This window comes from Micropterus dolomieu, linkage group LG11, assembly GCF_021292245.1.
Source record: "Micropterus dolomieu isolate WLL.071019.BEF.003 ecotype Adirondacks linkage group LG11, ASM2129224v1, whole genome shotgun sequence".
Lineage (NCBI taxonomy): Eukaryota > Metazoa > Chordata > Actinopteri > Centrarchiformes > Centrarchidae > Micropterus > Micropterus dolomieu.
Window position 1 is genome coordinate 11,421,121 of NC_060160.1, and position 26,535 is coordinate 11,447,655.

Consider the following 26,535-nt stretch of genomic DNA (forward strand, 5'->3'; position numbering starts at 1 on the left):
TGTAATGTTTCTGTTGATGGTTCATTTTTTCGTACATCAACCGTGTCTGCATGTGGCATAAGAAAAAAAAAAAGTAAAAAAAAATTTACTCAAAGGGGAGAAAACTGCAGTTGTACGCTTTTAAGATGTGCAAAATGCAGCTTTAAAAAATGTAAATTAAGTTTAAAAAGTTAACAGTTACGAATTAAAACAATTTGATCTCTCATTTCCCCCTAAAATACAACTGCTTATGTGAACATAGTAAATATCTAAAAAGGCTTATTGTTAAACCAGTTGATAACATATAACAACAGATTAGATGTTGTAATGTTTCTTATTGTTTCAATTACATGAAGAATTCACTGAATTTACTTTTACTTATTGATTGTGTCATCAGACACTGCTCATTCTGTGTAATAAACTGCAGTGTAATAAAATTTCTGTGGTTTGTATTTGCATCCCAGACTCCTTTGTGCACAATGGACAACAGAGATACTGCAAACTTTTCTTTATACTGTGTACTGTGTATCTTACATCATATAATCCTAGAGGAAGCTCACACTTTGCAATACACAAATAAAGCAACAGGTAGTTTGTAGATAAAACCTATTTTCATCCACATTGTGGCAAATTGTGTGAGTGCTAAATCAGGGTATTACATGCATCAACCAACAGTGTGAAAATGACCACAACTAAAGTAGGTTGGCTATTCAGTTACCAAATCATTCCGATCTCATCACATGACTGTGCCACCTTGCACTAAATTGTCTGTGACTGCAACAAATAATTCCACATATAAAATGGGTGAAATGCCCTGTACTTTACCTGTAAGCTGAGCGCAGGATCCAATCAGGGCTGCCAGAATCAGGACTGCAGAACTAGCCATGATGTGGTGAGATACTAAGTGCCCTTCACACTGAGGGGTTTGTGCAATGCCCTCCTCTTTTTTCCCTCAGCCTCAGAGAAAGAATGACTGTAAGCTTTCAGTGACTGTAAAAGTACACTGTACCTGCAAAGAGGGTGGAGAAGGAAAATAGCTGCCAAGAGGGCAAAGTTTTGTAAAAGAAAAAGAAGAGGAAAACCACTTCTCATGTAAAAAGAAAAATTACTTTTTCCACTCATGCTCTTTTATTCTCAGTCCTGTTATAAGTTTATCAGGATAATAATCAACCAAACTACACATCACACCACCTCCTCCCTATGTCTGCACTGTTTTTGTCAATGTGTAAGCCTCATGCAACAGTCTATTATATTTCTTCTAGGTCAGTGAGACATTAACTCACCATGACGGTTTATAAATAATCAATAAATCTTTCTATCATACATTTAATGGATGAAAAAGACTAAACACACAATCCTTTATAAACCACACAACTATCATATTTTGTTTACTGTATTTTTACAGTAACACTGTTTATCCTAATATCCCAAACAAATGTATGACCAAAGACCCTTATATGTCAGTATAGACATTAACTGGGACAGAAATCTTAAAAAACAATCTAATGAGATGTTAGTCATCTAAGATTTCTGTTTTCAGTTTGTTTATTTTATGGTTAGGTGAAAACTGTTTTAACTATTAAGCATCATTTCAAGGAACGGGACAAAGATTGTGGACACAGTGATAGTAACCAGAGTGATTTTCCAGGGAAATGAATACATTTCTGGTTCATAATAAAACTCATTTGGGTGTAAAGGCTCAAACAACCATATATTTTCTGCCTCTTAAGCAAAGTATAGTTCTCTAGTTTATAGAGAGGGTTGTCCATGTTGAAGTACATCATTAATAACATTGACAGAACTGCGCAAATCATAAGGATAACGTTAGTATCCAGTTTAATTTTAAATAATAAAGAGTTTACAGATTTCATCAAGAAGCTGAACATGTTGCATTCACACTGTCACTATTGTTTTTCTGTTTTTGTCCATCACTAGAGTCAGTATATGTCTGTGTGTATCTGGATATCTCACAGGATTTCAGCACCCATTTTTTCAATGAAACTTTGCATGTCTTTCCTCAGGGGATCCAGCCCATACGTGCTGGCGATGTCCCTGTACATTCACACATTTTGACTTCACAGTGGTAAAAGCACATGTGCTATTAATAATGTTAACGATGGATCAAGTGTATGGATTTCAGCCATCATTCATTTTATTATTGCTTGACTTTGCTGCTCATGCTGTTCAGGGTGTTCACCTTGCTACAGCTGAACTGACTCAGAGGCATCATCCAGTCTGCACCTGTATGCCTGGCGTAGGAGACGCCTTCTTATTTCCTCCCACCATCCACTGACTTTTTTTCCTCTCCTAGACTTAAATGCTTCTTGTCATTTGGATATCATGTTTCCAATCCCTCTCAGCTCACAGGTCTCATATTACATAAGCCAAACTTATGTAATATGACACCTGACAGATGTATGAGACTATAGGCAGAATAATCAAAGGGAAATTACACAATCTGTATTGCCCTGACTTAGTAATTGGTCCATTGTGCTCAAACATTTGCGAATATGTCTTCAAAACAACTTGAAAATATTCAAAGCACTTCTCAGTTTTAATTCATATTTATGTCAGTAAGTTCTGTGACAGGAATGTAATTAATGTAGTAATCCCAAATATAAAAACATTTACACCACATAAAGCACAGGCTGGTGCTACCTGCAGGCAGTGGTGGGAAGTAAGTAAGTACATTTACTCAAGTATTATGCAGTACAATTTTGAGGTGATTATCCTTAACTTGAGTACATCTACTCCACTACAGCACAGAGGCAAATATTATACTTTTTACTGCATTAATTTGATTTAATAACTTTAGTTACTCGTTACTTTCCATATTCATAACATATAAACATATAAATACCAAATATAATCAACAAATACATTGTGATATTTGTATATCAGTAAGAATTTGTTTATACATTTTAAGTAGCCTTAAAAGTATATTTACAGAGTCAACCCAAATATTTTGAACTTGTCTAATTTGGTATTTATATATTAAAATTAGCACCACATTTACCAGTTACAATGGGAAATTGATTAGTGCATTGAGTACCTTTACTTCTTTACTTCTGGTACAGAGTATTTCTGCACTGTGGTATTGCTATTTTTACGTAAGTAACAGATCTGAGTACTACCGCTGTGTGCAGGGTCAAATAAATATTCAAAGATACTTACTGTTCATATTTGTACAACTCGATCTGCTGACCCCTTGTGGAACGTCCATTGGCCGTTACGTCATGACCGGATGTTGATACTAGGTTGGAGCACAGCGCAGACAGGAACAGCTGAAAAAGAAAAACAAATCCACGACGACGACGGTACGAACGACAGATGTTCGTCTGAAATATCGGTGACATCATCGCTGGTGGGAACATTTTGTGCCACTGAAACAAATTTGAAAAGGTATGAAGCTATAAGTAATTTTGAGCTAAGGAGAAATAAACGTTTTGTTGTTGTTCCGCTTGTTGTCGTTCTCGCTATGCTATTAGCGAGACGGCTAACGTAACGTTAGCTTGTATTGACTTCGATCACTCAGTGACTTAACGACATCACTCAGCCAAAATGTCTAAAACCACAGTGGAAACAAGCAAATGCATTCCTTTTAATCCGTTGTTCAGACGCATTTATCTTTTAAAGGGAGGATATTTTGTTATTCTTTATAATGGCTTTAACTTTCAGCACCATTCAAAGCTCAGCTGCCATCTGCAGTCAACAGTCCTCATGACAAGCCAGTCAAGACCAAAAAGTACCTCTTGAAATCAGTAAATTGTTATGATACTTATGTTCCTTATTAAGTTTCCTTATGTCTCCTTTTTGTTTATTATTATTATTATTTAGAAGGCAAATTCTGCTGATTGGCATTCAATTTACGTTTTTTATGTGTAGTGCCTCATTATTAAGATGGCCATTGCCTGAATTTCTGCTGCATTGGTCACAAACACTCAACATGGGTGACAAAATAACAAAAACGGTCATGAGTACATATATTAAGTGCTGGCCCAGGACAACACCATAAAGAATAACCCTAAAAGTATATTACAGTGACAACCCAAATTTTTGGATAGAAAAAAATTATCCAGAATGTCTGTTTTGGCAAATCCAGTGAATTAAATACTTGACAAATCAACCTACTTTTTGTCATGAAATCCAATATCTAGAAGTGTTAAGTAAAATGCAGCAGGATGTGCTTTAGCTTCTTCTTCACCCCTCATTCAAAAACCTTCTACATTTATGACTGATTGGTTGGGGGTCTTAGGCATTTAACCTCTGTAGGGTCGTTTATGGCCACTGCACATTACACATTGATTTGGTCGAAACTATGGTGCACCTGCCGAACGAAATTGCCTTCTTCACACCCCATCAGTATGCACACTGGAAAGGCAGTTAAGACATGGAGTGGCGCATTACAAGATGCAGTCAGTTTGTGCATGATTTTCACAGTTCATGCATATCTTGGTTCAGGGTCTCTCCATTTATCCCCATAATGCACAAATAAAGGCCTCGCTAACTTGTTAGAAAATAAGATAGAGAAAGAAAAAAGAGAGGAGATAGAAAAGAGAGAGCGAGTGTAGGAATAAAACCAAAATAACTTCACTTGGTCCTTATTTTTATTGTGGTTACTTAGAGCAAGCCCAGTTGCCTTTGACTTAACACTTAATTTAAATATACCATACCTGGATGACTGAGAATCTTCACATACTTAAAAATCCAATGTAACAGTCCTGCTCATTTATTTACAGCATTGCCCACAATGGCCTCACACACCCAGCTAAATTAAAGCGTAGCTACTACGTTATAAACAGTACTGCAAAACCTCTTAGAGTTCTCACATTTATATTACCTTACACTATACAGTACATTGTCAAGTTGGCCAGCCCTATGGTATTGTATTGTAAGGTGCCTATATACTGTTTATAATCAAGTCCTATTTTTATTTAACTTTCCAACATTAAATTGTTTTCCTTCTTTTTCTTTCATATTTCTGCCTTAGTTCAGTCACTCCCAGAGGTTTGACCATGGGGCGCATCTTCTTGGACCACATTGGCGGAACACGCCTCTTCTCCTGTGCCAACTGTGACACCATCTTGACTAACAGGTCTGAGCTCATCTCAACACGTTTCACTGGAGCCACAGGCAGAGCTTTCCTCTTCAACAAGGTACAGAAGCATCGGTGATTACTATCTGTGACATTTACTCCTAAATCAAACGGATTACCCGTATTCAGTATCTAGTCCTGGTCTTTAAAATGTGTGTGCATGCCTGTATCTCAACCCCACAGGTGGTGAACCTCCAGTATAGCGAGGTGCAGGACAGAGTGATGCTCACCGGGAGACACATGGTGAGGGATGTCAGTTGCAAGAACTGCAACAGCAAGCTGGGTTGGATCTACGAGTTTGCCACTGAGGACAGTCAGCGGTACAAGGAGGGACGTGTCATCCTGGAGCGGGCACTGGTCAGGGAGAGTGAGGGCTTTGAGGAGCATGTCCCCTCAGACAACTCATGAGTCCCTAACCTTGGATTAACTTGTGTGGAGAGCTCACTCCCGTGTCCTCCTCTCCCTTTCCTAGACCCCCTTGCCTATGTGCTGCGCACCACCACTTGCTGATGTAGTGGTCAGTGAAGTTTTGGCTTCACCCCCTTCTTCCCTGTCTCTGGCCTGTGACCTTAGACCTCTGCTCATTAAAAGATTGGTTTGCTAGCTCTATTCTTAGTGAATAGGTGTTCCCAAAATGCTTCCCGATTTATGTGTCACACCCCAAAACAGCTGGAGACACAAATAGGGAGTTGTAACTTCACTTCTTCGTACACGATCACAGAATTTTCATTGTCTCTGCAAGGCATGCTCCACACTTTTCCATATGGTAATTAAACACCTGCATGATAAATAGACATGGTCAGTCACATAAAAAAAACATCAGTGCGTGTTTTTTTGTTTATTTAGATAACTGAAGGCAGTAGAGCTGAGTTTGTTCATCATTCAGATGTGGGCAAAGCAACCAGCCCACTCTGCACAGCAATGTTAAATGAACCAATGGAGGTGTCACTCTACGTATTGCTTTAATGGAGCTTGTGCTTCTGTGTCGTCAAATTTGTCTCAATGTATTTGTCACTGGTGAGCACTGAATGCAATTAAGACCACGATAGTTGTTATATTCTATATCAGTTACCTTTTATTGGTGGTAGTGAAATTAATGTAATAGTGTTTGAAATCCATGTACTCATTCTAATGACACCGTAAGGACTGCACAGATTGATGTCATATTTAAGTATTTATTGTTATGTTTGACGATGATAGTTTTTATTTAGATCTGGCTCACATGATGTGCATTTATTTTGACTGACACGACATTCTTAAGGTGTACACAAAAGTGTCCAATTCTTGCAGTTCATAGTGTGGAAGTAATCTCTTGTACAGTAGACAATTGTACAGTTGATCCTACAATTTAATTCAATTCTACCACTCTCCATCTCTCACAATGGATTCTGTGCCTGTGTGGTGTGCCATGTAAAGAGCAACATGTCACTTTGGTGACTTATGAGGAGCATGTACCTTGCAGCCATGTGTCTTCAGTTTGACAGAGGAGTAATGTGTCTGAGATGTGATGAAGGCACTCTCTGGTTGCCTGCTGGCTTAAGGACAGGATTATGAGAGGATGGGGCATGCAAGCGTTTGAAAGTAGCCAGCACTGGGAGATAAGCTTACAGATAACCTCTGGAAAAACAACCTACAGCAAACATTCACTTACCAGTTAAGACATTATAATGCGGACATCTGAACTACTTTCGGGATAGGGATGACCCATCCTCTTTTTTTAATCCTAGACTTTGGGGCACATTTGGTCATAAGATGACTTGTTTCTTACAACTCATAGCCAAGCAAAGCTTTAATGGAGTATTAGTCTTTAAAGTTGAGCCTTTGTCCTCTGACTATGCCAGAGCCTCCATTTTATATCATCAGTGTCTTGTGAAGATTTCAATCAAAATGTCAAATCTTAAAAAAAAATCTCATTGACATTTGAGGTTATTTTTGGAGTGGGTTGTTACACAGCATCATGGCCCTGGTGTAACATAGTGCCATTTCAGAATGTGCATGCCTGCGGGCTTTAACAGAATGGTCCAGCCTTCACATGTGACAGTTAATGTTTTTTGCTGTCCTTTACAAGGTGATGCAATAAAGGGCAACTGAACAATTGCTAAATTAAATAGAAATAGTTTATACAGGACACTGACTCCATCCATATACCCAAGTCAGTGCAGTTTAAGTCAATGGCCGTGACAGAATATTATAATTTTTTGTTGTTCACTTTTACCATTTTATTGATAGGCCATTGTTTTTATTTGCTTTACTTGATATTATTTTATTGTCTGACACATTTATCATATTGTATATTTCCCAGGTTGTAGTTTTTAACAAAAAAAAAAAGTTTTCTTGTATGGCTATAGTAAAGTTTTCTGATGTGATTTTTAAATAAACATGTGGTCTTGATGGGTTAAGTGTTTTTGTCTTTTGTGTGCTTGCTTTGTAGCTTAAAGCAATAGAGAATAATCAGTTGCACGTGTGTGATCAATGTGAACACGTGTTTGAAATTTGTAGCCAGAGTGTTCCAAAACAGTCTGTTCCTGTAATAGGGGACATGTGTTTGAATACATGGCTATAATGACCTCTCCTCCTCGTATTTGTATTTTAGATAGCAAAATCTGACTTAAACATGGTGCTCCAGATCCAAATATGTTAATATTTGGGTGTGGGGAGGCCACTTATGAGTAAAACTAAGTCCTTAGACCTCTAGGTGGCAGCAGGATACTGAGAGATAAGAGGATCTCTGAAGCTGTTTTCCCTTGGATACATGATGCGGAGTCCCTTGCCTCCCTCTGACGTTAGCCTGCTTGGCAGGGTGTAGAGCTTCACTGCAGTCTGGAAATACATGTCAGTGATACTACTCTGGAGCAGAAAAATGAAATGAGTCCAGTACAAGCAAATGCTGTCTGAGTTCTGACGAAACATTTAGGACAAAAATATACTACATTTAAACTATAAATTCCATTTCGATCTTACTTATTCAGTACTCACTGTGAATCACTCACGATGAGGAGGTTTGACTGCATTGGGCTTATAAAAAGGCAGTGACGATTCATTCCTAATCCACCCACTAATATTGCAGTGCTGCCGTAGAATTATTTATAGCGCCGATCCTGTTGGAAGGCTTCTTTGTTAGTGTGTAGTGTACGTCACAGTGGTGGAATCAACAACAGGTCTGCTTTTCTGCAGTCACTCCTGGAGGCGCCCTACACTGGGCACACTGCACAAAACTTAGCTCAGACAAATATTAATTAAGGTTGTTGAACACGACAAACTGTTCTGGTCACAGCTATTTTTGTATCCACTGCAGTTGCTGGGGGGGGTTGTTTGTTTTTAAGGGATCTAGAGAATTAATGGATTGAGAAGATTGACGTTTTTATGACCATATCTAGAGCCATTTAAATGCTGGACATGACTAGAGAAGAGTAAAAGGAGACTCCTTCTCAACAGGGTTCACCGTCCTGCTTTACAATTCATAGTAGCCTTTGACTTTGTTCCTGTGTGACCTCAGGATTATCTGCCGCCTTTATTGAAAGAGCCATAAAGATAATTACACTGGCTTGTTGATCCTATTAGGCTGCATCCAATTGGATAGACAAATCTAGATCTGACTTTACGTGTGAGAGAGCTAATTTTACCCCACCCTCCAGGCACTTCCACGGAGCTCTTGGGCAAGATTCTGGACATAGAGATTCCCTAGACTTTAACCTCAAGCTCTTAAGAGTGTTCAAGGAATCTTATACACCCATTCAACTATTCTGTTACTAAGAGAGAGGCAGTCTTTAAGGACCAAATCTAATTACAGGGGAAAAAGGACCCACTAGTGATGCTCTCATGTTTCTCATATAGGATGGAGGATGGAGACTGTGTGCATCGTCCTTCTTCCTTCCACCCACGGCCAAACCTGTCAGATGTTTTTTTTGGGTGGGGGGACCAAAAAAAGAACCAGGAGAATAATTGCACCCTTAATTGGCCCATGATTCATCGTCCCTGGACAGCAATTTTAGTTTATCCTCGCCTTTTGTCTGTCTTTGATTCCATGGGTGGGTTATCAGCATCATGCCCCCCACTCTATCCCCTCAAGAGAACAGAAATATATAGAAATAAACGTCTCTCTTTCCACCACTCTCTCTTCACACACAAAGGAGTGACATCATTCTGTCAGCAGGAGAAAATAGCATGCTTTCCATTGACATCACTCTACAGTCCGTTGCTAGGAGACAGGGGAGTCAACATCAGTTACTATGGTGACTGCACTTCACCTTCAAAGCGCCCGACCTTTTTGGTCGTCTATGATAACCTAGAACGTGTGTACGCGTGCGTGCAAAAAAAGACAAGGCAAACTGTGGCCCTAGTGTTGTGTAACATGAACATTCAAGGCCTCGTTGACTCATTCACTGCAGTGTAGTGATTGTTATAGTACATTATAGATTAAACGACTGCCGAGACAATTGCTCTGCAGCACCTAAAGATGTCAGAGTAAAAACATGACAACGGTGTATCAGAAGTGTTGTTCTACATAAGTGGAGTGATGAATCAATGAAAGAAAACCAATTCCTACATAATGTAATAACACAATGTCTAACATTTTAAACTGATGTTACTGCAAGTCTAATGACATGAGCTATTACACTTAATTACAAGCAGTATCAGAAATAAAGTCAGTAGTCAACAGTCCCTAAGTTTGCCATAAAACTCAAAAGAACAATGACAGGAAACATGAATGAGTTGCGTAGTATATTTATTCAGATATATATTTTCTCCTTTATGAGACTGACTTAAGTGTCCGCTGTGGTTACCTGAGGACAGTGACTTTAAAGAGGTCCAGCATCAACAAGTGATTGTAAAATGAGCAGAACAAAAAACAGCATAAGTCAACGAGTAATATGATTGTAGCTGGTTCAGGGTTTTGAGGGACACGGATATAGTACCATGTTTGGTACACTACTAACATGCTGATGATAAAATTAACACAGCTAGATCACAGTGACTGGAAACAGCCCCTTTACACTTTAACTACAGGAGCTTAAGATTCATATAAACAAAAAACAGTCAACTTTCTATTGTGTGGTTCAGCGTGAAAGATATCGGTCTCACAAAATAGGGTTTAAGTGGTCAGCTAGCTCACACATTGCCTAAACCTATATAGACTGTCCAAGAGACAAATGTTTCATGACTCCCACAATTTACATTGAAAAGGTATTGACTGGCAAGCAGAGTTAATGGCTAAAAGTGTGGTACAAGCGCCACTCCAATCTTGTTTCACTTTGTCTGTTTTTTGGGACAATTGGTGTAGCTTTCTCAGCTGTCATTTGCTAATTGAGTTTAGCAGACGCATCAATGCCAGTCCCCCAGCGAGGGACACAGGCAGAGGTGGGCATTAGAGGGCTTTTTTGGATTAGGTCGAGTTCAGGGCCAATTTTCCACTCCAAGTCTGGTCCTCTGTGCCACCCTGCACATCGAGGGGTAATGTTGTCCCAACAGGACATTCTTCCACCCCTGCACCACCCACATCCTGCCTGTACAAGGCATCCCTTCATTCCCAGAAAGGGCACAAAGCTCATCTGCTTCCACAGTTATTCAGACATAGGATCTATGACAGATCTTTGATCTTGATGACTACAGGTGCAGTATAGCTGCAGGCAGCCTTGCAAGTGGTTGGTGAAGCTTCCCTTCCTTAACAAGACAAACTACATTCTGTTTGGTTACTTTTTATGAGATCACAGCTGCTTTTCTCACCTTTGGCTTTTAACGTGCAAAAGCTACTTGAGCAGAATAACAAAACTCATGTTTCAAGATACAGTGACAAACGTCATCACAGAAGTTATCTCTACGGACTAACTGGGAAAGGTTAATTTCCCAATTTGTGTAAAAGGGTAATAATACCCAATAAAAGGTAAACAATGGTACACATATACCTGTATATTTCTTTATAATTCTCTGGGAATTATAGCAGTCCTTTTCTTTCCTTGTTAAACTAAAGACTACTAATGGAAACTCATTTAAATCAATCAGTAATCAGTCTTATCCTGCTTACTATAGTGCTGATTTGAATATTGGTTAAGAGTCAAGTCATCATATATACAGGTAATCTGTACTATGGCTCTGCTCCATTATGTATGACACTGATATAAAACCAAGGGCAACATTAGCAAACAATAAAACTAGTTTCAAAGACATGGCAACAGTATAAGAAAATACTAAACAGCATTGTTTCATGACACATGTCCACACTGAGGTTCAACCTAATAAACACTAACAACATAAACTAATAAAATGCACTGACCACAAGCTAAATAACAAATTATACAGACATACAAATGGCAAGTGACAAATTATGTGTGATGAATTCTTTGAATCTAACACAGATAAATGTACATAACATTCCTCTTTTTATTCTTCAACAGAAAGTTAAGCTCTCTCCACTGAAGCCATGCATACCATCAGGAGGTGAACTCATTACTCCCTTTCTAAGGCATGGAGCACTGGGTCTCGCAAAGGGATCCTCTTGCCCACTGGACAGAACAGGCCAGGACAAATGAGTCCTCAGTGTCCTTGCTGAGCATAGGTGGAAACATGTCATTGTCTAGTCAACCCTATTTTCCATCCTCACTGCATCTTCCCATCCATCACCTTATTCTTCTCACCCACACTGGCAGCCATGGACTTCCAGTATCGATGGCAGGACAACTCCAGCAGCTCCAGCCCTCCAATCAGCTTCTGCTGGGCCATATACACTCCAACCATGACCAGGAAGTAAAGCCTGAAAGGAGCCCATAACCAGAGGCCAGTGAAGCACAGGGCAATGAAGCTGCTCCAGTACAGCAGTGAAGCAGCTTTGATCAGAGTCACTCGCAGCTCCGTCTTACAAGGTGGCACACGAGCAACACCTTCCCTATCAAAGGCCCGAGGCTGGCCTGAGTAGAACTCACGCAGACGGACCTCTTTCTCAGCCCAGCGCTCTCGACACCAGTACTCCAAGTCAGAGGAAGGGGTGGGCAGTGAGGCCACTGAGTAGCGGCGGACGTGGAAGTGGATCTCACGGGGAAAAAGCCCCAGGATGAGGTGGCGTTCTGTCTGAGGGATGTTCTTAGGGTATGCCACTGTAATATCATGGACAGCATCCAGGTTGTCTCCTAGGAAAAGGGAATTTTAATTCCACAGTTTAAATTAGGAAAAGGAAAATTGACACGCTTAATGATATAATAGTGTAATACAGGGGTTCTTTCTGGCAGTCCAACCCCTTTTTGAGGTTGAAAATATTTCGCGACCCCCCCACCCCCGGATCAGACAGAATGCGTTGTGTGCAGTGTTTATGCGACCTGGGCGCCTCACGTTTTGGCTGGCTGGAGTGCTCTGAGTGCATGGAGTTCTGGACAGAAAACTGCCCAACCTCATTTGCGGTTTTTTCCCCCATTGTCCAATCTAATGAATGGAGAGACGGGTCCTCAGTTGTGCTGACGGAAGTTTACAGTTGTTTGGACTGTCTGGAGACTGCAACAACTGCCCCCGACTCATCGTAAAATAAGCCTTAAACTGACCATCATAAAGATGAAGCCCCTGGACCAACTGGTAGGCTACTACCAGTGGTGTCTCCTCTTTCTGAGGGTCTCATGTGCCCTCACGGATCTCTCTTTCCCTGTCTCGTGCGTGTTTGTACACCTTTTACACACAAACAATGCCAGAGCAGGCACCCTACGTTTGGCATGTTTTTTACAACAAAAGAGACAGACCTGTGAGTTGTGATCAAGTTTCTGCTCATATGACAGTTATTTCTTAGCAGACCTATTGGATTAAACAGTGCAAAATATTTACAGTGTTCACCCAAAGTGATTCCATTCACAACTATAGTCCCGACCCCCAGGTTAATAATACAACCACAAGACACTGACTAGACTCTTGACTTAGTGTAAACAACAAAGTTTCAGACATGATGATGACGACATGACACTGATGGGGAGAATTTATATTATCCTTTTTCCACATTCGCACTGGTTATTGGAACAATGTTAACCCTTCAAAATCCCAGCTCTTAGCTCCATTACACATGTACCTCTAATTATCCAGGGTCTTAGAGCTTCATCCCCTCTCTGCCTTCAAAACTACCATAAGCTTTATATAGCATCATCACTGATCTGTATATTTAATTCAGCTCTGTCTGTGTGTTGTAAGAATACTAAAGTGGACAGGATTCCACCTGCCAACTCCTGCTCCTGTACAGCTCACCTCTACCACGGTAAAAATAGAGCTGAGAGGGGAACAGTGGACTTGGACAAAGAACAACAAGCACAGCAAGTCAGTCAGCAGTGCAGAGAGGGAGAGGAGAATTAGCTAAGTCTGATGACATCACACTGATTCATGACACCTGCCTGGTGAGTTAGTGCAATGCTCAGCATCCAGGGCGGGTGGGGCATGAGACAGCAGGGCCAGAGGTGGTATTTAAGAAGTCTGGAGGACTGCCAGAATGAGCTCATAGGGAAACATGACAGTCTCAGGGGTGTTGTAATGGCTGGCAGCAGGATGAAGCGTAGGTCTGAGATTTAAAAAAATAACAGGTATGATCCCTCTACGATTAACATCCGTGGGTTAACTACAGTTATCGTGACTGCATGTCATTTTCTCTTGGTTTTGCTGATATAACATTTCCATTGTGATGACAGGTTTTGTGTCCTACTTATTTTCTTTAAGTAGGCAGCACATGCCTGCTACTACTAACTGACATTTGTGTCATTGTGTCATCGTCAAGCAGGGCTGAAACATTCGATTACTAAAAATAATGTTCTTGACATCGATACTTTGTGTAATCCATGTAATAGTATACAGCACACTGTTTCGCATGGACGATTATTACTGTCGCACAACGCCCTTACGCAGCGGACAAGTGAAAACGACGTCATTTGATTGCAAAAATGGAGGAAGAGAGAGAAAATAGCAGTGGACGAAGAGAAAAATACAGAAAGTGTCAAAAGTCTGGGATAATTTCAAGCTAAAAGAAAACAACTCTGTACAGTGTGTCTACTGTAAAACGAAACTAGCCTACAACAACTGCTAATTGAGATGAAGGCTAGCAAAGATAAGGCACAATTCTAAGTTGTAAATGTATAAACGTGCGCTTGTTGTTCTCTGACTGGTTAGTTGGTGAATTTGGGTTTAAAAGTGAAATGAGTTACACAGCTAATTCTGGGACCAGGGGCACCAAGCAAAAGTATTTCTTATCCGATTACTCAGTGAATCAATGCAATCATCTATAGTATATTCAATCACTAAAATAATCAAAAGCTGCAGCCCTATTGTCAAGTTTAATGTAGACTCTTGATTTCAGAATAAGTTCATATTGATCACAACTGACCTTTGCGTAGTCTGTCCACAATGAAGGTGAATCCAGTGGTGCGGGGATGCAGCACATATTCAAATTTTGGCAGGCTGTTCTGGGCAGCAAACGCATCACTTTTTGTTCTTGTATTTTCTACAACAGACAGACCCATGATAAATCTCTCATTCACCATATACCATTGTGTTAACTGTTAACATATGTTGTCTCTGGCAACTGTTCCGAAATAACAACAATTGCCAGATACAACATATGTTAACAGTAGCAGTCAACTAAGTGTATATAAATTGTGTGTATCATAATATTTGTAGTTGCAGGAAAGAAGGGATGTATAATGTATAATTGTGTATTTATTGTGTACTTATTTTAAGGCGCAACTGAAAATAACAGTTTTACCTGCTCAGATTGTTATTCTATTTTATAACAATTCAAATAAACACAAGAAATATTCTTACTAACCAAACATTCCTCAGAAACATGTTGCCAAAACATGTAAACTTTATCATGACTCAGTCATATCATTGTAACAAGTAGCTGAAGGTGACTTGTAAGACAAAAGAACCATGGACAGACCTTTGGTGATCAGTCCTCCGCTGTGACTTGTCAATCTTACACAATATTTCATTAAATTCACACAAGCCCTACAAGATTTAAAAGGGGTCATGGAAATTTTTAGTGGGGCACCTATGATGTGATCCTGTAGATGGCGGTCTGTATGTATGTCTCTAGAACAACCATTTGGAGCGTAAAGTACAGGACAACATTCCCGTAATACATCAGAACATACTGTAGTGTACCCCTTGTTTCTTGTGCCAAATTAAGCCTTGAGGTTTAAGAGGCTTAAATGCAGATGTATGTGCACATGCAGACACACATGTACTGGCGCATAAGAACACCAAAAGTGAAATGAAATAACCTCTAAAGCCCTACATCTGCTGGCCAATTATTATGTAACGTCACTGGACCCCTCATGATATCATAGTATGAAAAGAGAAGTTAAGCTTCCCTCAGTAAAGCTATTCTGGACTTTGATTGGCTTAATTGTGATCAGAAAGGGCTTTGGACGCTGGTGTCGCTGTTGCCTGCACTGAAAGATCAGAGCATTCTTACAGAAATGACTGAGTGGGGTGTGCGTCAAGGGATTTGCCTATGTCTTATCACTAGGAAATTGTGTTTGCATAACAGTGTCAGTGCAAAGGTGTAAGACAGGTGCCACATTGAGCTCTGGTTAGTGGGTAACACATTCTGAGAGTAACAACTGAAATGTGGGCAAACTGTCCCATGAATGGATGCAGTGTTTATTTCTCACCAGTGAGGTCTGTGCCCTCTGGGAACAGTAGCAGCTGCAGGGGCTCTCTGATGTCACAGAAGTAGTCTAGCATGTTCTCCATGTGCTTCCTGTCCTCCTCCCAACGACGCTGAATAAAGATGAAGCAGGCCACCTGCATTGCCCAGCCTGGAGAATACATTCACCCTTTACATGGGTAATTGATTGCTTCTCAAAGCAGGCAGAACCTATGTTTCCCAGGAACAGTATCTGACATTGGGCCTTTGCCATCAGAGTACCTATGCTATGTAACATACTACCTCTGGAAATCAGGTTTGTCAAACCATTGTCTTCTTGCAGGAGGCTTTTACTAGTCAAATATAACAGTCCTGCAACAAATCCAACCTTCATGAAGGAAAGCCATACATTGCAAAGCATATATTATATTATGCTATGCAGAGGTGGGCAGGGTATGTGTGTACAGGTAAAGGGCAAGCACCCATTGTATACCCACCAAAGCCAGGCACAGCCTTCAGGGCAGCCTTGAGGCAGATCTTCTCCAGACGAAGGTAGCTGTACCTGAGCAGACAACACCAAAGAAACATCCAGTCCAGGCGTGTACGGTGGTTCATGATGATCACACTTCGCTCCCCTGGGATGAAGCCATCGCCTGTTATCACCACCTTCACACCAAATACCAGCTCCAGCAAGGACTACAGAGGAGATGCCAGGATGGGTGGGGGGTGGAGATTAAGAAATAGTAAAAGAAAGGGAAGAATGGAAAGGGGCCAGAGCAAAATGGAGAAGTGGATAATCAAGGGGAAAAAGGTATGATAATTTAGAAAGGGTGTAGAGGGAAAGAGGAGGGACTGGGAAGGTGGTAAGATAAATTTGAGAGAGAGACAAGAGTGAGAGTAAAATAAATTAATAATGCCATCAATTCATGTGGATACTGTAAACAACATTTGCATAATTGCTCTTAAGGGCAATCTGGTATAAATTAAGTCTACTTCTGACAAAAATAATATCTGATTAAATAGAGAGTTATAAATAAGGCTGAGATGATGCAGATTATCATGACAGTGTCAAACACAGTTAATTTAAGACCTTCTGGCATGCACAGAAATAGGCTAAGCAAAGGCTAAGCTGGTGTACACACCACAGGCAGGGTGAGCCAGGTTGCAACGATGCGATCAGTGATCCAGCGGTACCAAGCAGGAGACAGCAACATAAGGGGCAAAACTGGTCCCAGCATGAAGACACTTCCAAAGAAACTACCCAAGAACAGTGTCACCACAAAGTACAAGCCCCGCACCGACACAGCCATCTGTGGAGAGATGAACGATACAAGATTAGGAATATAAATCAAAGCTAAATAAATAACAAGGTCATGAGCAGTCAAGCGTGAGCTGAAGTTGTTATATTAAGGGGATAAAAAACGATGACATTTATGGAAATTATTCCTGACTTAGATTTCCCACTGTGGAAAGGCAGGTGAAGTGGAACAACTCTGTAACATGAAACAAATGGAGTTATCGACAGTCTCATCAATAGCTGACTGCTGTTACTCTGACATATTTTCCCACAAACAGTGGAAACTCAGGCAGACATTCCTTGTGTGGAATGTAAATAAGGGAACCTTTCTGACTATGGGTAACAAAGTATGGGTGTAGCTTCAAAATCATTCACTGACTGTACAGTATGTGCACTGGCATAAACATTTTATGACATTCTTAAAATTTAAAAAACATTGTGGTAAAATATAACTTCTATATCCAGTGAAGCTGGTGTTGATGTTGATACATCTCTATATCAAACATGTTTCTAATCAGCTTGCAAATAAACTCCCACACACTGTCTAACTTGCAATACTACATTTAGCTACATTTCTGTGCTAGACCTTCATCAGGCAAATGATTTGAAGGTCTAGCTCAAAAAAGTAGCAAATAAATGTATTAATTGCAAGTTATACAGTGTGCTGGGGTTTATTTGCAACTTTTGATCCATTTGTCCATCTCCTACACACCTGTGCAAAGTGTTCTTCTGTTCTGAGTCTCTAAATCTACCATCAAAACCAAAGTATACAGAGGGTCACACTCTCATTTGCCATGGAAATGATGTATCCAGCTAGCTGTTTTAATTATGAGCATTTCAATTGTAAAAAAAGCTTTTGCTTTTGGCAGGCTTGGTACATAAAAAGATAAGGAACAAACACCTTTACAAAGGAAACCTGCATCCAAATAAAACTGATAAGCTTAAACTTTATCCTTCAATAAAGAAATGAATGATTTGATTACTTTCTTTACGACTTTTTTTTTTCTTTTTTTTTATACATCTTAGTAGTGTAAGTATTACCAGGGAAATCTGAAAACAGGTGATGTAGTAACTAGTTTGAAATAAAACCACATAGATACAAACTGTATAGATACCAATGCCTACTAGATGAAGGTAAATGTAAAAACCATTAAAAAGGGACTATATGTAGTTTTTAAATTAATCACCTTTGTATTGCCTATTTGTAAGCGGGTTGTAACCTCACATAAAAATGAACCATTCGCCTGATTTTTCGGTTGTTGGAACAGCCACAATGCTGCTTCCTATGTGAAGAAATCAGGTCGGATTTTCCATGAAATCCATTGGTTTACATAGGCATGCACTCCCGAGCCTCTTGCCTACTCAAATAATACAACACATACAATAACAATAATTATCGCAATGTATTTTTTTCAATAACAAATGTTCAATAAATGTTGATTTGATTCACTTGAATCATACACAAATTAGGACTTAATTTGTCTTAAGATGTTTATTCTGTTGAGGAAAAAGGACTGAAAAAGGTTTTACATAATTTTACTTTTGATTATTACTTTTGATTTACTATTTGATATTTATCGTGATAATTATCGATATCGAAAGATATGAAACTTTTTATCGTGATAACATTTTTGGCCATATCGTCTATCCCCAAGTCTACTAACACCAAAAAACGAACAGCTCCAAACACAACATAGACTCCAACAAACACAAACTCTACGTAAGGATAAACAACAACAAAAAGGTTTTATGAACTGTCAGGCCCGTCAGGCAAAAGAGAATCAGATCGACTACAGACGAAAAATATGGTCAACATCGGAAAGGTTTGAGTCATGGAGAGACGTACACTTTGTGTTAGAACCAAAAAAACCGAGAGAGTTCGTTTTTCATTGGACAGGGAAGCTAACATTACTGCAAATCATGTGAAATATATTGTGATTTTGTGTTTTAGTTGGTTCAACTTAGGTAACGTTAGCTTGCCAGTTAACACCGACCAGTTCCTAATATTATTCGTTGCAAAATACTATAGTATTTATAGTGTTGTAGTAATATTATAATATACAGTGTGTGTTGTATGGCTTGCCACATTACTTCACGAGCTAATGCTGGTCCTGGTATTATATCAAAGTGTTGATTTTAGCAAGAAATTATTTAACAGTACAAAGCTAATGTGGAATGATTTGTTTCTAAAACCACCAGTGATGCAATGCAGAGGCAGCCCGCTAGATTAGTATGAGCTAGATTATCACTCTTTGCTTCGTAATGTTGAATTAAGATTTATTGTCATTTTACCGATACTCGGGTACACAGCTTGTTTGCCAGTCTCAGTCGCCGTAACTTACGTGACCCACATAAAATACAATAATGCAACATAACAGTACAGGACAACACCACAGTGGAAGAGCCATTCAGTACAGTAACATTACAACATTAAGTGTGGCAACAATCTCATTTACAATATTCAGTCTAGCTCAATAACTATTATCGTTATTATCCAATACATTTAGCTGTGCTCACATTGGTGAGCCTCCAGTGAAAGATACACAAAAAGTTATTGAAAAGCTGGCAGGCTAGCTAATGCCAACATATCATATCAGCTAAATGCAGTCGGTGTACCATTATCATGCAACTTCAACATCAAGCTGATAAAAATATTACTGTATCGTGGGAGTTTACCTAAGTCTCCAGCATTTCATGTAATGCTTTCTCTGGTGTGTCGGTCTCCGTTTTGGCTCACTCATGAGTTCAAGCAGGCGCACGAGCACACGCTTGAGAAGGTAGTGGTTGCAATGTGAAACCTCACCGCTAGAGGGATTGGGTCTGTGTGTGTGTGTGTGTGTGGGGGGGGGGGGGGGGGGGGGGGGGGGGGGGGGGGGGGGGGGGGGGGGGGTCGCAATGCAAGCTCAACATTGTGATGTCAGTCATGGCATTGGCCCAACCCTACTTTAAGTAGACTGAACACTGGTTAGGCATATTCATAACAGTAGTTGCAACATAGCAGAAATAACACATGGTCATTAGATCCCCCAGGGAAGTGAACTCAGCTTGTAATCCTTCTGAAACTCAAAACCAAGTAACATGATCTTCCTTCTCCATGCCACATCTAATCAAGTTTAAAAGGGGTTCATCTGGCCATGCCAATTTCAATGACATCAGTGACATTTAGCTTCAAATGGTAAGGTTACACTTGTGGAACATGTCCCTCTTAAAAATCCCTATATATGGTATATATCCAGAAAGGTGTTGTTTTTGTTGTTTTTTTTTGCCTGATTAGACCTCTTCTCAGGACTGTGTGGTTGACTGGAATCTCCCTCTCATGTCCATTCTCATGCACCTGTTTTGTTTGTACCTTATTATGACCTGGACTTTAATGCACTTCCTAGTATGGCTCCACCAAACCTGAGAAGAGGTCTAAGTAGCCAGAATAATTTAAAACACCTGTCTGGGGCAAGTGGATGAATAACACACTCTTGAGCAAGTCACATAATGTCAAATGTTTTGATGTGCTGCACTTTTACATGCTGAGACAGTATTGTCTCAAAGCTATGTAAATAAACTTGACACGAACAATAAAAGTGTTTATGTAGCATCTGGATCTATTTGTGTGCCTCTATAAACAAGAACCGGAAACTGCTGACTAACGCTCAAAAACACTTAAAAACGCAAAGGTTATTTATTTTTTAAAACAACCTAAACAAACAATAAGATTCACTAATCTTAAGCTTAGCACTGGAGCAAGTAAATTACTAGCAAGTCCCCTGAGATAAAGGTTAAAAGGCAAATTACAATGAGTCTCGATTTGATTATGCCCTGGCCTTGCTGACGCAAGGAGTCCGAGATGATGCTACAGGGAGCCATTTCATCCAGCAGGTGATTTCTTCTCTTGTAACTACTACACCTTTCCACCTCAATTACTGTTAAGATTGCAGAAGCGTTCAGGTTGCAATTCCTGTTCCCAACACCCCCATCATCTTTCCTTCACACCCTCTTCGGCACCATGATGCAGCAAGTCTCACGGCAGCGGCCTAAGTGGCTGAAGGTACACTTAAAAGATGCAATACGGGTTTAAAGGTTACTGGTTTTAATGACGGAAAATGTGAGGCAAGTGAGAAAACAGGCTTGCTCAGCACAATTGCCACAATTAGGCTTTGTCGCCACAAAAACGCACGACACACCCTTGGGTGGCTGCTGGAACAATCAGATGAGCCTATTCATAGATACAGCAAAAACACATGACACACCTGGAGCCAGAGATGGCATGTGCACCTGGGACATAACACTATTTACATAAGACATCCATGGAAACACTTTCCATACTCCAGAGCAAGTATTACTTCTGAGTTTGATTTAGTCCCGTCCATTTGGGTTGGTTTAACATTTATTTAAATCACCATAGTAATGATCCTGAAAGCACTTCCCCAAACACACCACCACATGCAATACACAGCGTACTCCTCATAGTCCAAGTCTGAATTCCCTGGCAGTCATTTTGCATTCCTTACTTTAAGCCAAGAACAGACATCCCAACAGAGCAAAGCAGAGTGAAGAGGTCAAGCATGTCTAGGCTAAACAATGAGCTTAAGTGGTGTGTGTGTGTAGGAGACAGATAAAGAGGGAAAGAGAGAGCGAGAAAGGGGGGAAAAAATGATAATGCTGTAAAATTAACTGCAAATAGATTTAAGTGCAGGGCTGTTTAACAACATAGAGGGTACTTGGAGAGAACACACCTTCGCCAGAACTGAACAACTCTCCAACTTGATGTGATAACCAAAAACACGGTCTCAATCACAACTTTTAAGCCCTATTGTTTTTTTTCTGATTCTTCTTCTTTCTTCTTTTTCTCCGCTAAAAGTGTTTGGGCAGCAAAAACTGCTGGACGAAAACTCACCAAAATTGGCACGTAGGTTGCAAATTCCACCCACTACTCAGGCAAAAAAAAAAGGCCCTCGTAGACCTCATGGTGGCGTTATAACAATCAACTTTGCGTTTTTGCAATTATCTCGAAAACGGCTTCGTTTAGAGTCGAACTTTCATTACTGTAATCTCTGGATTCATCTGCATCATTGCACCAATGGTCTTCTGCTCTAAAAATGTCAAATTATACAACTTTATCTTTTCTCTAAAACCTATATTTGCGAGCTCGTCCCAGACAGTTTCACCAAATGACCTGAAACTTTGTCAGGATCATCTACGGACGTCGCTGATCAAAAGTTATCTAAGAAATTTTAATACGTCAATCTGTTTTTTTCCCATAAATTTGTACTTTTGTGTCTTAACGTACAATTCTACATAAATTCCCGTAAATCAAAATTGGCTTAAGCTATTGTAACCAAACTTGATGCATCTGTTCAGATGCTCTGCCCAAGCTTCGCTGAGCGGTCCTGGGATATTCTTCCACTAGGGGGCGCTAAACTTGCAAATAATTTATACCTCGTTATTCACTGGATGGATTCGTACGAAATTTGTACGATCTCGGGTCAATACTCATTTGATGTATAAAATTTGGTAATGATCGCACAAAGTGGGCGTGGTTTATTTAAAGACATGTAAATTTCTAGACATTTCTCATTCCTAACTTTAAAAAATGTAAGAAAATCATCCATATGTCCTAGAGAGCTGAAATTTTTTCCAGGACATCCACTGATTTGTGACTAAGATTTGTCTCACTACAACATCAACTCAGAAGTCAGTCACTCTATATTTTCAGAATATGCTAATTCCTTGAACATCTATATCTCCACAAGTCTTTCTTCAAACCCTACCAAACTTGACAGAGTCGTTCGCCAGATGGCCGATATCAAGTGTGTCAAATGGTTTTCAGATTGGTCAAACGGTGACTCTGCAGTGAGATTCAGTATCTTGCTGTAACTTGTACAGGAAAAAAAAACTTTTCTTTTTAATTCAGTTTTGGATCAAATGCCACCAAAATAATTAACAACACACCCAAAACTAGCAGAATGATGTGTGATTTTGTTCAGAATTTTCTCACCAACATCTTGGCAGTTGTAAGTGTTTTAAGTTTAAATTGACAAAACTATCCGGGTCTGGTACATGTGATGTCACTACCTCAACCTGTGAGAAGGTGTGTGGAAACAGCCTCTTACCATTTTATTTGGATCCCGTGCAGCTTAAACTTTAAATCTTGGAAACACAACATGTCGCAGGTGGGTTGAACATTTCACCCAGTAGTCAGGTACTACTAGTAGTCAGGATCTCAAAGTGATGCTGTAAAAATCAAGTTTGCATTTCCGCAATTATCTCAAAGTCCAAATTCTTTCATCATTTTAATCTCTTAAGTCATCTGCGTCTATTCTTCTCCTCTAAAAATGTCAAATGTTGCGTTTTTCGCGACTCGCTTGGATCCCGATCATTGCCGCTTGCGGCTATAATTTTAAAATGTATTTGATTGATGTAAACTTGCATACAAAGTTTGGGAATCAAGTCTCTCAATATTGACTAAGTTTCACAGAAATCCTTACACAATTTTTAGATATCAATTTGTCAAACAGATAAGCTAAAAGGCAAAAAAACCCCATTAGATTAAGGCTGAACTTAATGCAAAATAATTTTTGGACATAGTGGAAAACCTGGCTTTCTGGAGTAACATTTCCCTGACAATATCCTTTAGAGTTCAACCACTATCAAGCACCCCCACAGGTAATGGGGGTAATGTGTGTTGCACATGCATCCTCACTGCACACAGGTGGGGAAACAAAATTAATGACCAAAAAGAATAATCCCAGTGTAAACAAGCAAACAAGGAAAGCATTTTGATTACTTATTTTTGATCATCTGACTATGTGTCTGAATTGGTTGGGATTCATTAACAGTTGCAGCTGTACAAAAGTCTATGTATGATGTATAAATGTATATTCGTTGATGCAGTCTAATCAAGAGCAGTAAGTGGCCAGTGTACTTTTATTTGACGTGCACGCATTTTCCATAATCCCTGGGTGGGGCAACGAAAGCGCAAGGACTTTAGCCAGAAAAACAATATGGGTTAGCCAACGTTTAACTTTAAACCTAAGTAAGTTAGTTATACGAGATTTGCCATGTTCTGTCTGTAAATAATTACCCCTTCGATTTGCACGTTGCTTCGTAAATAATTACTTCACCCTAATCTTCTATGCAAGTGACAACCTTAAAGAACAATGGTGTGATGATGTGGAGTCAAAATGAATTCGCGGATGGAAATGTTAATGCTACGATAGTTCACGTTATGACAGTTTATGCTCTTTAGTGGCAACACAATTTTACCTAACATGACCAACTGAGAGTAAATGTCACCGTAGCATTAACGTACCTAACGTTAAGTTACCATCAGAAATAAGGAAACTTGCTGTATGTACACTATAACGCCCACTTGAGACGACATGGATATTTGCTGTCGGTGACTGCAGTGCAGATCACTGAGCGAACGGTAATGTGCAGCTTAGAACCAGGTTCACACAAACAACGTTAATGCTAATTTAGCAAGTCAAATCCAACATAAAACAAAAGCTATCTCATGTTATCTTTCTCGTTTTAACATTGGTGGCTAGTTAATTCATTAACTGACTGTCAAATAGTTACTACATACTGCTGGATGACAACATACCCACCATTCGTATTTATTCCTCCAGAGGTATGGTTTGTCTTAGGTGAGCTACTTAACGTTAGCTCCAGGAAGTCCAAACACTTGGTTGCGACATAGCGATTTAGCAAGCCAGCTAGCAGCTTGCTAACGCTAGCTAACTAGCAAGGCGTATCAGCAATTACGTTAATAGTCCTTGAAGCTGACGCCCGTTGAAACTGTTTCTCGACTGCTCTGTTTTCTGCGAGGACACACGACAACTTCGCTTTCATTGAGTGCGTTTACTTGCTACGACTGCAGCGAAAGGGTAGCCGCCTTACCGTTTTTGCTAACTCGACCTCTCAACTTCTTACCCCTCACCTGTCCCTACACTCATACATCAACAGGGGGTGCTGTTTGTACAAGCTACATTCATGGAGTAGGTGACCGCAGTAGCAGTATGTAGAGCAGTGTTTGCCTCAGTGTAGATCTCACATGTTGATAGTGACTATGGTTGTTATATTTTAAGCAGTAATCAAATTACCTGCACTCTTATAGTCTTTGTAGGAGGTGCAAAGGGTGAAAAGTAGACAATGGGGGAAAAAGACTCCATGCATGCGCTGCTAATGCAAGTACTAGTGGTGGAAAAATATTCAGATCTGTAACAATGTAAAAGTACCAATGTGAAAATACTCATTTTTAAGTAAAACCCCAGCATTTAACACCAAAGTTAAAGTCTACAAGTATTATCAGCAAAATGTGAGTGATGTACAATTATATATCATATTATTTCATTATTATTACAGGTTAAATAATATAATGTCTGAACAGCATTTAAATTTTTTAGCTAGTGGACATGGAGCTACAGTAGCTTCTTACTACTTTGTGTTGTTAGATAGTGAAATCTGTAACAAAATAACTTTTTACCATAGTTGTCAAGTAAATGTAGTCAAATAAAAAGTGCTATATTTCCCTTTAAAGTGTAGTAGAGTAGAATAATAAAGCAGCATAAAATGACAATACTCAAGTAAAGAACAAATACCTCAAAATAGTAATTTTAGTAGCTGAGCTTTTAAAACTCAATGCATAACAAACAAACTATCAATCACACAAGATAAAGTCTGCAATCCCCATGTAGGGGAGGAAAGAAAAAATAATTAATACAATTAATCTATCACAGCATCATCATTTATATAAACATTTGCAACCAGGTGAGAATTTTTAAAAGGTTGAAGTGTTTCAAGACAAAATATCTAGTAGGCTTCACACTGTTTCAATAGACTCTACTTAGTTAGAGTTAATTTCTGATTGTTTAACCTTGTAATGACATAAATGTCTTTAAATCATGTTTGAAATCACTGAAATGAACTGCCACTGGATTGGTATGTTTCTGGTACTACGTTTGTGTTTAGTAATCCGATCCCCGTGTTAATAATATGCCAGAACTCATTCAAATCTCAAGCATGGTATTGATGATATACTTCATGAGTCCCCCAACATAGCCTTTTAAAGTAGTGTAAATCCTAGCATGTGTCATTTGTTTCTTTTACCCACAGTTATGAGCTGTTCTACTGTTACAAATTACCTCAGCATTCAGTGATGTGTGTGTGTGTGTGTGTGTGTGTGTGTGTGTGTGTAAACTGGTCAATGTGTCTGTGTGTATCTGAGCATGCACATGTACTCTCTTGTGTGTTTGTATGCTGCTGCGTGTGTGGTGAGTGAGGTAGAGAAGGACTGACAGACAGGGTAAAAGGGAGAGTGCACTTAGTCAAACTCAAGACTTTTCCATGACCTGGTCTCTATGGCATGCACTCTATCTGAGAGACTGAGTGAACTGTATAGCTTTGTCAGTATAAACTTCTCAAGGGTCAACGCATCACTTCAGAGGGGAACGGAAAAAACCTTGCTTTGAAACAAGCTCCCATTTTTTTTTGTTTAGTGCCAACTCACCTTCAAAAGAGAAGCACATCCACATGATTAATGATGCTTGTCCAAGATAATTTAGCAAAAGC

At 39.6% G+C, this 26,535-nt stretch overlaps 2 protein-coding genes across 5 annotated transcripts; one reads left to right on the forward strand and one right to left on the reverse strand.

Annotated features, from left to right (window-relative positions):
- Nucleotides 1-3,229: 3,229 nt before the first annotated feature.
- Nucleotides 3,230-7,465, forward strand: LOC123979061 (protein yippee-like 5). 2 transcript variants are annotated; one of them, XM_046062783.1, is made up of 3 exons: nucleotides 3,230-3,381; nucleotides 4,970-5,135; nucleotides 5,258-7,465. In XM_046062783.1, the coding sequence occupies exons 2-3, from the start codon at nucleotides 4,995-4,997 to the stop codon at nucleotides 5,480-5,482; spliced, it is 366 nt and encodes a 121-aa protein (XP_045918739.1). In that variant the 5' UTR covers nucleotides 3,230-3,381; nucleotides 4,970-4,994; the 3' UTR covers nucleotides 5,483-7,465. The 2 variants fall into 2 exon arrangements, with proteins under 2 accessions (XP_045918739.1, XP_045918740.1); XM_046062784.1 differs by having other exon boundaries at nucleotides 3,254-3,381; nucleotides 4,975-5,135.
- Nucleotides 7,466-9,783: 2,318 nt separating this feature from the next.
- On the reverse strand, nucleotides 9,784-24,901 carry lclat1 (lysocardiolipin acyltransferase 1). 3 transcript variants are annotated; one of them, XM_046062918.1, is made up of 6 exons: nucleotides 24,573-24,901; nucleotides 16,817-16,984; nucleotides 16,172-16,370; nucleotides 15,700-15,846; nucleotides 14,409-14,525; nucleotides 9,784-12,195 (listed from the first exon to the last, which is right to left on the reverse strand). In XM_046062918.1, exons 1-6 carry the CDS (start codon nucleotides 24,573-24,575, stop codon nucleotides 11,669-11,671), a joined length of 1,161 nt encoding a protein of 386 aa, XP_045918874.1. In that variant the 5' UTR covers nucleotides 24,576-24,901; the 3' UTR covers nucleotides 9,784-11,668. The 3 variants fall into 3 exon arrangements, with proteins under 3 accessions (XP_045918874.1, XP_045918875.1, XP_045918877.1); XM_046062919.1 differs by lacking the exon at nucleotides 24,573-24,901 and adding an exon at nucleotides 19,648-19,668; XM_046062921.1 differs by lacking the exon at nucleotides 24,573-24,901 and having other exon boundaries at nucleotides 16,172-16,526; nucleotides 16,817-16,952.
- Nucleotides 24,902-26,535: the final 1,634 nt, after the last annotated feature.